The 16,177-nt window shown below is 44.7% G+C and overlaps 1 protein-coding gene across 2 annotated transcripts in view; it reads right to left on the reverse strand.

Annotated features, from left to right (window-relative positions):
- Positions 1-12,204, reverse strand: part of SULT4A1 (sulfotransferase family 4A member 1) — a 26,872-nt gene extending 14,668 nt beyond the window's left edge. Inside the window, exon 1 of one of the 2 annotated variants that reach the window (XR_010027536.1) lies at positions 11,948-12,204. Coding sequence is in view for 1 of the 2 variants with exons in the window: in XM_063154267.1 (XP_063010337.1) it covers positions 11,948-12,116 (169 nt within the window). In the remaining variant the exon portion in view is untranslated. The remainder of the gene's footprint in view (positions 1-11,947) is intronic. The other variant, XM_063154267.1, reaches the window with a different exon arrangement.
- Positions 12,205-16,177: the final 3,973 nt, after the last annotated feature.

Genomic DNA, 16,177 nt, shown 5'->3' on the forward strand with positions numbered 1-16,177 from the left:
TGTGACTGGGAACTGTTCCTTGGTGCCCTTTCCATGGCCAGTGCCTCAGCAGCAGGAGCAGAGTCAGACCAGGGCCACTCTGCCTCTGCTCCTCGGGAGCTGCTGCAGCAGCAGCCAGGCAGCACAGGGGGACAGACACGGCTCGGAAACACCACAGCCAATCCTCCTGCCTTCTCTGCGTTACATGTCTTCAATGTCAAATTTGGTCAATGTGGAAGGGAGAAATGTTCTCTAGTGCAGATGTTCTCTGGCTTCTCTCAACTCTTTCTGGCCACTGGCACTCCTATGAAGTCACCAGGTACCATAGATGTGTTCAAAGTCAAGTGGCAGATATAAAACCATAAGATTTCCAGTGAAATTTAGCTTCTCTAGGTGGTTTCTAAGGTAGTTTCTTTCAGTTTTTCCTCTCTTATCAGCTAAGACAGGACAAAGCTGCAGCCTAAGGATGCAAAGGCCTCGGTATGTTCCCTTTATTCGTTCCTTGTATGGAACCACATGGAAAATTAAAATAAAGAAATACTAATGCTAGTAATCTTACAACCCCAATTATCTGTACTTTGTTTGATCTGCCAGAGCTTGACCAAATTTTGGCTAATCCAGTGCAGCAGATCTATTATGACTCATAACTTTTTTATAGCATTGGTAGATGCAAGTGCTCATTAGAAGCGAGGGCTGCCAAAGCTGCCAGACTGGTCTGTAAGTGCTGTACAGCAGAGCCTCACACTGTTGTTCTAATTGCCTGCAAGCTCATTCCTCCTTGGCCAGTTGCAGTGTAAATCTTCAGGTCAGTATGACAGATTCATCCTCACCCTACAATACTGGAGGGAAAATTAGATTTTCCATTAGAAGAAAAAAAAAAAACATTTCCAAAACATTAAAGTATCTCCTCTTGAGGTCTATATGCTGAAGTTCTCCTACAAATTCGAATTCCATCTGGCTTACAAATAGAGGTTTTCATTAATGACTAGCATTTTAAAAATAAAAATAATGTATATGCCTTGATACCATATTTTCCAATTCTTCTGTTTTTCTAAATGAGACTGGGGATTCAGAATAAAAAACTGAAATTGTGATGTTATATTGCCACACTATTTCTTTTGACTGACCAATTAAATATTTATCAGAGGGCCCAATTTTGAGAAAGGACTGATTACTCATCCTTTAAGACTAATGCCCCTCTTATATGGCCTAAATGCCATATAGTCAATAGGCAACCATCAAGGGAGTCTGTGGGACCCAACAAGCCTGAATTCAGACCTTCTGAAAGTAAAGGGGACAATTTAAGTAAGACTGCATTTAAAAGAAGTATGAAACACACAACTTCCAGCAACATTCAGTAAGCACAGTATTAGATTTTTAGACTTCATAATCATTTATTTTTCTTCTTACAGCTACCAGCTTTTGAACCAAAACCAACGGGCTAAATTCTGCAGACATGGGTCCATTAATTCTGAGTTGTGTTTTGAGTATGTTTTGCCAGAGGCTATAAACAGCACACTATGAAACCCCATTCTATTTAGGAGGAAAACCTACTTTCTGTTTGCTAAAAATGCTGTCACCAAACTGTTTACACACACATATTATGCACAGAATTATTGCTATTATGTCCAATACAGTATCCTAAAGCACTGCTTTAATGAACTGGTTACAAAGCAGAGCTATTTTTGGCTAATGCATTAGTACTATTTTTTTTTTAAGTGGCCTGAGTCGTGATTCTCCCTTACATTAGCACACTAACTACTCAACAGAGGACAGGATGAGAAGTGCACATCAACCACAGAGCGTCTGGGACCTGGCACTGACAGCTGAGGCAGCCTCACCCACACAGCCAGGCAGGCAGCCACTACTGCCCACACCAAACACCAGCCTGGAGCAAAACACCTCCTCTGGAGCACGCTGGGTCCTGAAACTGCAGCAACACTAGTAAATAAAACACACCAGGACCTGTTCTCTGGGAGATCTGTGGAACAGCCAAACCCACACCCACAGAGATCGATTCCCTGAGGAAGAGAGGCTCATCTGGCTCTTGCTGGCAGAGGTCTTCTGCTGAGGAGAGCTGGGGCAAAAAGCCTTTATTTTCTATCCTTGTTAATAATCCACAACATCCTGATACGCTCTGCAGCAAGGGCTGAGTAAGTAGCATCCTAACAGCTCTAAGAACTGTGAGTCAGGTCTACAGATCTACTGTTAAAAACATCAACAGGCCAAAAGTTTGCCTTCGTTTTGCTTTCTGATTGAAGAGTCCTGATTTGTGTCTTCAAGTTTGTCCCTACATCCATGACTTCATCATATCCAGGTGTCCTGGATTTTGTCACAGGTCCTTCACAGACAGCTGCTACTGGCTGGTTACAGACATCTCTTGGTATCAGATATTCAAAGGGAAAATGGTTTCACTCTTCTATTGAAGCTTTAGCTGGGCTGTCCGTATCTGTGGATCCTCACCCTGTCTTGCACCAGGTGTCAACACTAATGGAGTAACTTCCCACAAACTGCTCCAATCCACTTAAAATTAGATCTGCCATATCTACTTTTGGCATCAACTCATGTATCAAATTTTGTGTGGGACAAATCGGAATGCATCCACTCAAAACACTCTGCACATTGTTGTTCTACCAGGAATGATGGACAGCAGGCCAAGGGCACTAACAACCCCACACTAGCACAGGCACCTTTAAAAGCAGACCCTTAAAAGCCCATATCCTTGGGTTAATTTTTCTTCCAGTTTCTACTCACCAACCAAACATGCTCTCATGGTTAAAGAGAGCACAACATCCATAAGGCTAGACCAAAAAAACATAACATACAACATGCAGGAACATAGAAATAGCCAATAAGACTGCTTGCTCTGACAGAATGACATTTCTTTTTCCCCTTTCCATGTCTATTCAAGGCTGACCAGGTCTAAAGCCAACCCAGGACAATAAGCTGTTAGCTCAGCTGTAGCCAGCCCCCTTGTATCCTCCGGCAGTTCCATTCTCCCATCTTTTTAGAACCCATATCAAGAAACATGCCTCAATTACATAGTACATTACCCCAGCAGGAGCTCACAATCTCCAACTGAAAGTCCTCCCACTGTGCCTAATTTCCCTTTGTTTTCACACACTGTACCAAGGACAACAATGCAGGAAAGAACTTTGCTGTGATGACAAGTCATTGGGTTTTTAAATCACACTCAAGGACTTCATTGCACCGAAAACAACTGCATAGTTACCCCCAGCTCCATTGATTTCTGGGACAACTCTATCACTGTGTTCTCTTCTACAGTCATATTATGGTCTGTGCGTAAATACAGAACTTCATAGCAAGCTCTGCTGACTGAGGTAGGATCAGAAATCAGGGAACAACAGGGCACCTCTGTTAGGCACTTGTGTTGAGGTAGATCTCATACCCTTGGCAGTGAACATACTCCTCTCCCCACAAAACAATGTCAGAAGACGTCTGTCATTACTCAAAAGGCAATTCTCTGCCTCAGCTTCAAACCCTTTCAGGAAAATTGTTAGGCAAGACCTGCCTACACAAAATGTGCATTTGCACATATTAGGTGGTCTGGTTTCAAGAATGCAGCACAGCAATAATATAATGTAGGTATAGCTGCAGGTACAGGTTATACATTAAAAAAACCACAACCTGTCCAGTCAGCTATTGCTTGTCTAAGGTCAAGGAGTAAAGCATTTTGTCCCACACAGAATCTCACTCAAGTTATAGCTGCACTAAGCAAAACCATTCTTCTCAAGGTATCTATGTCCCCCCTCACTGAGCTGGACTGCAGTTTTAAGCCAGCAACAACTCTTTCCATTGCTGCTCTTCAGAATCAGAAATGGAAAGAGATCTGTTTGGGAGTACAAAAGGGGATCAGCCAACCAATATCACCATGGGTTTGATGCCTAAAATTTTAGGTTTTTTATACATTTTTCATATATTCATAGCTTTGTGGACTGATAATACATGGTTATATAGCTCCTGGTATTTTTCCTACCCTTTCTCTTAGATTTTAGAGCAATAAGGTAATCTTCTAAAACATTCCTGAAAGACTGATTTTCAATAAGGGAACCTTCAAGAACATTTTGTTTTTCAACCAGAATCTGAGAAGATACAACAAGAAATGGGGCAAAGAAGCCCCTGAACCAATTCTAACGGGACAGAACCTGGGGGAAAACTACCTAACCAACTGCTCTTCTAATTGGACAGTATTTGTTAGATATCATCATTTGTGAAACTTATAAAAATTGTGGAAATCTGACACAGGGTGTGCCCATAACCATAGGGAAACCTGTAATATTCCAATAAAGACCTGCTTTTTTATTTTATCATTTTAATACTGTTACAAGGTTTTTCCCATTCAGGCAACAGATTTACAGTGCTGCAGCAAAATGGTTGAAGAGAAGACACTTTTTCTGACAGAAAGCACTGGTGATCCCATATAAGCACTGGCATTTATCATTACTAATGTGCATTTCTACTCTGCATGCAGAGAGCAATCCAGCTTCAGCAATGCCTGTAGCTGTTCTGTGCTACTTTGCACAGAAGCAGTAAACAGGCTTTGGACTGCATGGTTAAGCTGTGTTTCTCATGGCCTTGCATCAACAAGTGGCCAAGGGGCCAATGGCACCTGGGCTGTGCCAGCCATGGTGTGGCAGCAGGGCCAGGGCAGTGACTGTCCCCTGGGCTGGCACTGCTGGGGCCACACCTCAGATCCTGGGGCGCTTCTGGGAACCTCAGGACAAGACATGGACATGGAGGGGCTGGAGCGTGTCCAGAGAAGGGAACGGAGCTGGGGAAGGGGCTGGAGCAGCAGGAGGGGCTGAGGGAGCTGGGGGGGCTCAGCCTGGAGAAAAGGAGGCTCAGGGGGGCCCTTCTGGCTCTGCACAACTCCCTGACAGGAAAAAAATATATATGGTAGGTGACATCTGTTTGCCCATGAGAACTGTTTACCATTATACATGAAAAATGAAAAGAAACACATTCAGTGGAAAACACAGACAAAAAGATAACATGATTTATCCCTGGTCACAGAATCTGCAGCCACAAAGTCACATTGCATGCCCAGTGTCCCAATGCTTGTATCACTTCTAAAGCAGCATTTCTGAGACAAAACTGGGTTGTTCCTTCCCCTCGGCACGAGGTGTTTGAGAGGTTCCTTGTGTACAGTTCATGCCTCCACTGCACCCAACAAGAGAAAACCCTTCATTTAATTAGACTGTATAATAAGAATTAGAAAATTAAGCCCTTTGCTTCCTTTCATTAATATCTTCACTGTGACAAATGAACATTAACATGAAATGAGAATGACTGGCAGGTGGGTCTGGCTGATCTACATAATTTTCTAATTCTTTAGTTTTTGAGGTCATTATCATTTAATACAATCAAAAATTATTTCACATGTTCAGAATACACTTTTTACCCAGGGTAAAACCTTTTTTCTTTTTTTTTCCTATGCCTGTTTACAAAAAAAAGAAAAGGTTGAGTTTTGCACTACTTAACAGCAGGGAAGAGATTATGCAGCATTTGCAAAAGACCCAGCAAAACCTATTAAATAACTGGAGAATTCTTCGTCTTCTGAACCATTTGTTCTGCCTCTAGTAACATCTCTTGACTGGATTGATAAAAGGGTCATGAGAGAAACACTGCTATCTGGATAATAAAAGGAGTTTCCCTTGACCACAGATATTTTTTTTCTGCTTTTATTTCAAGTTTGAGACATACAAGGACCTATCCAATTCTACTCACACTGAAATCAAGTCAAATGCATCAGTGGCAAACTAAACATTGTCTTCAATTACTTATTTTTTTACAGTTTTATTTATAATTTCTTTACCTAGCAGCATTTAAGAGTGAGTCAATACCTGGAGGTATTTTGAGCTATATATAAATAAAAAGATAGACCCCATTTCAGATGGACTTTCAAAGCACAGGAACCCAGTGGCTCTAACCCCCAGAAATAATAATCCACCAGAGTCACTTTCTGCACCTGAATGGAGTGAGTTTAGGCTGTGGAGTATTTACTCTTCTCAGTGGTGGAAGGAACACAATTTCAGTCATCAAGAACATGAAATCAGATTCAAATACATAGATCCTGTCCACCAGTCCCTAAAGAGATAGCTCACAAAGCATATCTCTATCACACAATGCAGTTTGCTCTTCCCTTCCTGTTTGAAAAAGAATTGCATTCATTCTAGCCAGCTGGTATGGGAATTGATGCACATTCATCTGTCATTAAAACAGAACAATATCTGAGCTTTATACACTGCTTAAAGAAACCAAATAACTGCGATGTTACTGTCAGAGAGAAAAAGTTCCATGCTCTATTTCTGGTTTTAAAGGTATCAACTCGCTCATCCAGATTCATGAAACTAACAGAGGTTAATCATCATTCCATGTCACAGAGCATAATATTGCTTCAAAAACCAGAGGTGAAAGAAAAAAAAAATCCCAAAGGTATTTTGTGTAAAAAATTGATTTTTAAGCCACCCTCATGATTTCTCAAGGCATGCCTCTGGGCCAGTAACATTTGCATTAATTCTCTAAATGAAAACGGTTTAAGCCCAAGGCAACAAAAGTCTGCAGCGGCTACAGCACTATAAATCCAGCACTGCAGAATCCGGCTCTTTTGCAACTGCAACGCTGTTTTTTAAAATAATGCCAACAAAACTGCTGGGAGAAGTTCCATATGAGAACACTTGAAATCAAGGCAAGTCAATTAATTTAACACATGTGGATGCTTGTGTCCCCTGAGGAGCCTTTGCTACAAAGGCCACTCAGACCTGCCATTAGGAGGGAGACCTCTGCAATCCACCCAGCTGCCGCACGTCCCTCTGACAGCTCCCACAGCTCAGGAACATCCTTGGGCAACCCTTCAGCCTGATTCTCCTCTCAGCTGTGACTCTGCAAATCAGGACTGACTGTCAGCAGTGCTTGACCTGTGCCCATCTGGGTATCTGCAGCCACAGCAACTTAGTCAAGCAGCAATACTCTGTATATTGAATAATAAGACTGTTACTGCGAAATACAGTAATACCAATCTCACCTGGAAATATAACCTCATTTCCAGGAGATTTTTACAGTCTGTGGAAAACATGAAAAGTAGGATTGAACAAGATAAACAAAGCAAGATTTTGGCATACTTACTTGGTACATTTTCTTTGTAATGTACTTCTTTATTCAAGATTTTGCCAATCTGTTTTATAACATGGTCCCACAGACAGCTAAGGCTCATTGGAAGGGGAAGAAACAAGAGGCCAAAGATAAGAAATTCTTAAACCAACTTCATATCCAAAGAAAAAGCACGTATGTCCACAGCTCAAATGGTTCAAGCCTCTCTTTGCCTCAAGTGCAGCAACTTTTGAGTGCTGAGTCTAATCAAACAGTATTTTTGATGTTGATGAGCTGAAGTCTATCACTTTTACTGAGGAATCACACAAAGAGGAAAACTGCTGATTATACTGTGCCCAGTGTATCCCACAGTTTAACAGCTGTCCCTGCCATAGCTGTAATGGTCAATGCATCAAACAACTCCTTCCCCATAACAGAGGAAAACCTCAGGGCACACAGAGTCCCTGCATGGGAAGAACAGAACAGGGACTATGGGATGGGAAATGGGCCATGGAAGAATGCAGAGAGACTGTAAGGCAGAGGAAGGACAGAGCTCCTCCATGAGCCAAGGAAGGGACTGGCACATACTGGTGACCCAGCAAGAGGGAGTGTTGGATTCAAGAGTGCTAGAAATAGGAGAATAAAAGAGTTGTGCACACAGTGGGAGAGGCACACAGAACAGAAGGAGAACAAAGAACCTCCCCGTGCACACAATGCACTGCCCCAGGCATGACCTGTACACACAGAACCTCTCAAACAAATTACAAAATGGACAACTCAAACTGACTTTCCCTGGTTCATTTCACGTAACACCAGAGGTGAGTGTGAAAGAATTCCAAAGAGGAGAACTCAGTAAATACACACACGTGAAAGCTTGTCCTTGGAATGACCCACAAAATCACTGCTGGCACTTCATTAAGGCAAAGGTCTAGAGCCATCATATTCCCTAGCAGCCAAAGGGTAGTTACAAAAATCCAGTGCTACAAGGGAAATTGAGAATCTATAGAAAGACACCCCCAGACTGGTAAGGCCATAGGCAACATTTGCTCTTTTCACCTGTTGTCTGGCACCAAATGCAAGCTCTCATGAACTGGCTGGACTTGAAGCTGATATTTGCTCAATAGTTGACATTTTTCCACACAGAAGTCCAAAAACTTATTTGGCAAAATAATCGCATGGGAGAGAGAGCTTCATTATTAATGTAAACAGCTCACTTTCTCAAATTACCAGTTTTGCAAAAGACATGAACTTGTGGGTTTTGACCCGAGAAGACCAAGTGCACATCCATTTAGAGCACACACAAGATGGTATGAAGGGAGCTGCTGTGCACCACTTCTGAGCAAGGACATGGACAGATCACATCCAGCCAGGGGGACGCTGTAAGGCACAATAAAACACTGAGTGAACCTGAACCAAACACTACACTTTAGGGACTGATTTAATTCCACGGAAATCACTGATGTTAGCAAACAGCTAACCTGGCTCTCAGCATGGTGACTGAGGGAACACCATGGAAAAGTTTGCTTCTCCATAAATTCTGTAGCTTAAGCTCACAGATGAGAATTTTAATTTTCAAGTAGGGCACAGGAAATCCACAGGATGAGAGGGTTCAGCTCAAGTTGTGGCAGAGGCACAGTGCTCCCTATAAACAGTGCCTCTGTATCTTATCTGTGGTGTGAGCTCCAGTTATTTCACACTATAGAGAACAGCATTCTGGTTTACATTTCTCCTGCAAATCTGTGTGTCCCACTCAGCCTGCCCACTCTAGACAACAAAGTTATGTGGAAGATGAAACTTTTTACTCCATTTCTTCGGTAGCACACCTGATTTTAAATTATGCATCACAATAAAAAAGGTTTTCTATAATTACAGGACTCCCATTTGCACAAACACAGACACACATTCATATATCTGAGTCTCTGGGTTTTAGGCGTAAAGTTTCTCATAGTCCAGAAGCTCCCAAAAGCTGTTACCATTGATTGGGCAGAGGTGTTAAGAATAATTAAAGATATAAGAGATATCACTATTCAGCCATCCCTCAGTGGAAATCACATTAAAGCAGAGTCACTTTCCATTAGGCTTATTACATTACTGCCAGTAAGGCCACTGGTACATTTGATTTTCTACCATTATTGGAACAGCTTCTTCCTGGGTCACTCCCAATTTACCAATAACTGTAACTATTTCCAAGCACCGCCTCCATTTCGCATGTTTGGAGCTGCGTTGTCTATTCCTGCAGTGTACAGTGGCTTCCAAATGGCTTCCAGACCACTTCACCAGTCCCTGGGACAGCTGAAGCAGTCCTGGCCACTTGTGGATTTTCTTTGCCAAATAAGCCACCATATGGTCAATAGCTACTGCTGGAGCCTTCTGCTTGCAGCCACAGGCTCTGGCCTCTCACACATCCAGCAAACAGACTTTTTTGGGCATTTTCCACAGTTTGAGCAGATGGAGAGCTGCTGCTACACTGAACAAAGCTGATTTCCTTAGGAACAAGAAGAAAGTTTTCTGTTGGACCTATTTGACATTGGTGCATTTTTCTTTCTTGAACTATTGTTCAAACACAATTTATTCACAGAAACTAGATAAGTGGTCTCAGCCATGTTCTGTCTCTGAATGTTACCAGAACAAGCAGAACAGAGGCAGCAAGATGAAGTTGGAGTTTAGGTAATGGGCTTCTGGATTTAATTCCTGGCTTTGCCGTAGACTTTCTGCATGACCTTGGCTAAATCAGTGGGAACCATCCTAGAGAAGCCCAGTTTCTGCTGCTATGCCTGTCCCTAGCCAGCAGCTCCTCTGAAGCCCTAAATAAGCTGTAAGCCACAGAGGAGCAGCTGACAAAACAAACTTCCAAGGGTCTTGGTAGACTCTGGGCTACAAGAATGTGGAGCTTGAAGATGCTATTATTGTCCAGAGCCTATTCCCTCAACAAGGACATCAGATTACTCATCACCCAAGCATTCTCTTTCCTGGCAAATAAAATCCTATTTTGATCTCAAGGCTGCTCCTCCAGCTCATCCACACAATACTGCACCTTCAGTTTTGATGCCCCATATCTCACCCATCTCCTCCTTCTCCCAGTGACTGCCAGTAAATCCTCTTGCAGCATGTCCATTTTCTGAGTGGGCAGTTCCCTGTTACTGGGGCCCCAAAAGATCAAATATTATGTTGCTATATGCACAAACCAGCAAATTAAATATGATTATGCAAGCTGGCTTTCCACAGCCAACTGTCTAGCCATCAAAACTAAGCTACTGCCAGCTATTAATGATATTGTGGCTGGCTGAAATTGGCTGAAGATATTTAACAAGATGCCACTATGAAATTGGGGTGCAAATCTAACACAGGAACACTGTAGCCTAAGATTCTCAAAACTGAAATCTTAAACCACAAAGAATTTAACAGAGTTGGTGCTGCATGCACCATATAAATCTTGAAGAAGACAATTAAAAAGAACAATTTAAAAGTAGCTGTCTATTCCTAATCCTAGTATTTTGAGAGGCATCCATCTTCACATTTTCCCTTATCTAATGGATTATCTATAAAGGTCTTGCCAGTCTTTAAGAGCATAGTCAGCAACAAAATATAAAAAAATGTAAAGACAAATGTTTGAAACTGCTTGAGAAATTATAAAAGCTAAATAGATGCTACTTTGTAGAAATGTGCATGCTTGAAGCAGCACACCAGGAAATTGAAAAGCATTAGCCATTCACACAACAAACAATGAAGTAAGTGAGAAACCTACAATACTGAAACATCGTTTTACAAGGGCATTTACAGAGCTGACATCTGTTATCTCCAGTGGACTTCGGATTTCCTAGAAAGAGATCATCTCATTGTCAGGAAAAAAGTCACTCGAGAATGCACTCACAAAAGAGTTTATCTGATTTTATCAGGTGGGGTGCAAAGCTCCCATATTGTCTGTCTCCTTGCAGGCAGCACTACATCCATGGTAATTCTCTTTAAATATTTTTGCTTGGAAACGGAGAGGATAAAAAAATGAAGACTACAGCATTACAAGCAGACGCCCAAACGGTGTGCAACAGCCAAAGGAAGCATGTACTGGACAAAACATTCACTTGTACTGTGACCAGGGGGCCTTTCTGGTGATTCAGACAGTGCAGCAAGAACGTACTTGGCGCACATGCTCTCCCAGAAGGATCAGGGAGCGCAGCACGGAGGGAAGGCTGTGGAGCAGACAGCGAACCTGTGCACCACGCAGATATTTGCAGTGATGCCATGGCCCTTCCCCGTTCGACATCTTTGCTGAGCGGGATTTCCCTGCCCGGAGCGGCACCGCCACCCTCCAGCGGTTCGGGAGCAGCCCGGCGGGGTCCCGGGGCAGCGCTGGGCCCGGTGTGCCCACCCCCCGTGAGCCCCCACAGGGCCCCGACCCCCTCCGAGCCCGGGACGGGCTCTCAACTCTGCAGAGCTGCGGGGGCTGCCGGGCACAGAGCACCACACCTGGCCACAGGGCACCATCCCCGGACAGGGGACGCCATCCCCGGATCCAGGACACAGTCTCTGCACCCAGGACACCATCCCCGGATACAGGGTGCCATCCTTGGACACGGGGCACTGCACCATCCCCGGATACAGGCGCCATCCTTGGACACGGGGCACTGCACCATCCCCGGATACAGGGTACGATCCCCGGACACAGGGTACCATCCTTGGACACGGGGCACCGTCCCCGGGCACACCCGCGGTGGAGAACGGGCTCAGGCCTGGCCCCCACATCCCGCGGGGGCGGCCGGGGCACCTCCAGCCCCCGCTCCCGGCCCGGCCAGCGGGGAGCGGAGGAGGAGGAGGAGCCGCCCCGGCAGCCGCGGCAGCCCCGGCCCGCCCGCCCGCCTACCTGATTTGGGATAGGTGACGATCCAGACGTCGCTGTCCCTCACCGGGAAATTGGCGATCTCCTCCATCTTCCCGCGGCAGAAGGGCGGCAGCCGCACCCCATTGTACTCGAAGTACTTGCTCTCGAACTCGCAGGGCGTGCTCGGGGTCTCGGCCTCGCTCTCCGCCATCCTCTTCCCTGCGGGCCGCGGGGGAGGCCGAGGGGCGCGGGCCGCGGGCGCTCCGGCGGCAGGGAGGGAGGGAGGGAGGGATGGAGGTGGGGAGGGAGGAAGGGAAGAGGAGGGGAGGGAAGGGGCGGGCGAGCGGCGGGCGCGGCAGCCCCGGGCCCGGCACAGCCCCGCGCACGGCGGGCGGCGGCTCCGCGCACGGTGATGTCATTGCGGGGCAGCCGCAGCCGCGGCCGGGCCGGCAGGGAAGGGATAGAGGGATGGATGGATGGATGGATGGATGGATGGATGGATGGATGGATGGATGGATGGATGGATGGATGGATGGATGGATGGATGGATGGATGGATGGATGGATGGATGGATGGATGGACGGACGGACGGATGGACGGACGGACGGACGGACGGACGGACGTGTGGATGGACGGGTGGATGGACGGGTGGATGGATGGAGGGATGCTGGCCCCATCCCCGTTTCTACCCAGCCCGCGGCGGTGCGGGCGCTGTGGCAGTGCCCAGGCCTCGGAGGGCGGGCGGGATGCTGGGGAGTGCAGGGGAGAGGGATGAGCCGCAGCCGCCGAGTGAACCGGCGGCTCCTACCCGCCCTTGCGCCGAGGTTAGTCATTAGTCATTCCATGGCAGGGGCAGGTAAGACAGTGACAAACGGGAGCCCACCTGCTTTTTCAACAACACAGATTCTTTGCTCCTCACACTACTCCCGTTTAAGCCGGCACGTGCTTTCCACACAGGATGCTCCATCCTGGCTCCCTCATTCCCGATCTCTTGGATGCCATCTCTGTGTATCCACGGGGGCAACAGCTTTCATTACAGCCTGGGGCATCTTTCAGCTGGGGCTCCGGCCTCAGCTCTCAGCAGTACTCAACACACCTAACCTCCCTTACAATACATTTGTGCTACCAAAAGAAAGGCCAGTGTGGCTGCCTGGTCTGGCATGAATGAAAAGCCAGCAGTATTCCAACAGAATTAAGACTTCCCTTAGTTCTGGAACCATCAATGAAGAACTTTGGTTTAGTTTACTCTTGCTTGTCTTATAACAGCTGCTTTATTTTTAAATTATGTATCTTTCTGTGATGGCACTAAAACACAACAGAAATTCTTTAAAAGCTTCAAACCATCTGTAGCAGATTCATACATTTGAAAGAAATAAAATAAGCATATAAAGAAGATGCAAAGTAAGGGAAGAAGGTACAGCTGCTTGGAAAATACATGTCTAAGTACTAGGGAGTAAATTAGAACAGCTAATTTCAATTGAGTTTTCTAAATTGTGGAGTTTGTGTGTCCTGTCAAACTCTCTCTTCTATAGAAGCAACCTCAGGAAAAGTAGCAGGTCAAATGGCTGAGCAGTAACTGCTTTCAGGCTTTGTAGACCTACCCACCAGCATGCATAAATCAATGCTTTTACTGTAGGTTACTTATGTCTGTTCATACTAAAAATAAACTGCAGATATTAAAGCTATGGTTAGGGCAGGTAGGAAAAGTGTGTCAAAATCTAACCTCAAAAATATTATTTCATTGACTGGAAATGCTTTACAGGGATGTGCTAGGAAAAAAAATAACAACAGCAGTAGCAACAGAAACACAAAAAAAAACCACCCTCAAAACCCAACAATATAATGTTTTAAATGAAAGAGCAGCTGGAATGTGGCTGAGAAAACAAGTCCCCTGGACTAACTGCACTTGGGATGACTGTCTCTGTGTTGCAGGTGCAGTAAGTGAGGATGTGGGATCTGTAGTGTACAGATTGCAGAGCTGATGCATGAATGTGGATATTAAACATCAGGGTTTAATGCCTGTGTGCAGATCACTGGCCCTCTGCTTACTCAGATCTGACATACCTGAGTCGCATCAGATCTGCTGGGTATTTCAAGACAACTGAACTACAAAATGCATGGAAACTGTTTAGGAATTTCCTCTTAAAACAGACGGCAGTCAGTAGATTCATCATTCACAAAGAGGGTGAGGCTGTCAGACTCTCATTCAGGTACCCAAGAGTTTATGCAAATGACCTGAGGATGATCCAGTGTTAAAGCTAAATAAAAATCAAATGTGCTGTAGCAGATGAACCATCCTGGAGTGTTTCACTTACCCTCGAACTAGACAGGACTCATGGAATGAATCAGAATATGTAGCTTGCAAAGTGATGGAGGTGAAAAAACTTTAGATTCTCTCACAGGGATGTAAACTGGAACAAACCTCAGTAGACCCATCTCTGTATAAAACTTGGCTAAGAGGAAACTAAGGAGTAGATCTTAGAAGAAAAAGCAGAACTTAACCCTGGCAAAAAGTCTGTCTCTTCCTCTGCAGCTTTGCTATGTCTGTATTTCTGTGGTCTGTCACTGCACAGAGTGCTCCTGCACCTTTGTACTCCTGAAGAGTCAGGAGGTGTCTCCTTGATGCTGCTGCTGCCAGATGTGCCTAAAGCTGAAGATACTGTAAAGAATGTCCCTGTCTTGAGGTGTGTGCACACTGATGCTCATACCAAAATGGAGTTTCAGCTTTTGAAATGCATCTGATGAACAAAGCTAAACCTGGCAATATTTTGCTTTACCTTTGTATTAAAACACAGTAATAGAAACTTGCATCAGGGCTAGAGGGGCATGTTCACAGAAAGATGGACTGCACAGGAAGGTAAAAGCTAACTGAAATTAATCTTTAGACATGACATTTCATGAAGGCTCCTGTAGGTATTGCACTACACTGATGTGGTGTTACCCTAATGACAGCATGTGATGTTGTATTAATGCACCAGCTTGGTGTTTACAAAATGCTGCTGCCTGCTGGCCACTGGCATTTGTTCAGTGAGGACACATGAACTTTCAGGAATGTTTCTCACTGACTCACACCAAATGTGAGCCACAACCGTGGGAGGTTTGAGCACAGGATTCTAACACAGCATTTGATTCTCCTGCTGCCTATGAGGCTGAGGATCAAGCTGTTAGTCAGCACTCGCCCATCTTTTTTCTGTTTCTTGTACCTGTAACCAGGAATGAGTGCTCTGGCCTTATAGCCAGGATGTTAAGGAATATGATTTCTTTTCTGCTCTCTTTCTGATTTCTGTGTAACCTTAAATAACTCAGTCTTCTTTTGCCTTAATTTCCAACTGTCGAAACAGTTGCAAGGATTGTGATCCACCTCAGGAGGCAGTCTGAAGATAAATCCCTTGCCTCCCATTACCTAATCAAAAGATACGTGGTCTTTCTAGGAGGCAAGATTGATGCCGATCATGATTTCTTTGATGTGATCCTGATCAATGTGATCGGGATGCAAGGGTTTGTATTTCTCTCTAAAATTTTCTCAGCTGGTACTTGACAAAACCAGTTGCTGAGTGCCCCAGGCTGTAGGAGACACTCAGTGTTACATTCAGGAGCAATGCAAATCACTCGCTGTGCCAGCTCTGAGATGGGTCTTTACCAGAGAATATCTTTCACAAATTTACAGCATTCCTAAAATTATATCCTAGATCATTTCACGTTCCGCAGACTTGGATTATGACTACACAAAGACACATCACATATCATCTTTACTCTTAACACCACCCTTCCCAACAGGCCGGGTAGAGACATCCAGACAGGATAAGCTTGCTGTATCACTAGCTTCAACAGAATTAAAAAATCATGTGATCCCTTTGCATCGTGTACATTGTACAAGAAATGAGGTCAGGAACATGAAGAGATGAGTAATGAAAATACACAGCAAGTTGATTTCTTCAAGGGAAAAACACTGGGGATGCATCAATATTTTCAGTGCCTCAAAGCAAAGATCATGTGAGGGGAAGAGGAGCAGTGAATAAGTCAGTTCTGCTCTGATTTCCTGAAAGTTCAAAACTGCTGGTTTTGTAGACCTCCAGCACAAATTGCCCAATGGTAATTCCACTAGACAAGATGGTATGGGGTACCTTGCATAGCTTAATATGGCATAGCTGTAAATATTTTCCCCAGTGGGCTTTAGCAACCTACACATTTCTCTCTCCATTCCATACTCATGTGGTGTTGAATTTAGGGCTATTTTTAAGAGCAATTTTATTCAGAAAACAGGCAAATTTT

This window comes from Melospiza melodia, chromosome 4 (assembly GCF_035770615.1).
Source record: "Melospiza melodia melodia isolate bMelMel2 chromosome 4, bMelMel2.pri, whole genome shotgun sequence".
Lineage (NCBI taxonomy): Eukaryota > Metazoa > Chordata > Aves > Passeriformes > Passerellidae > Melospiza > Melospiza melodia.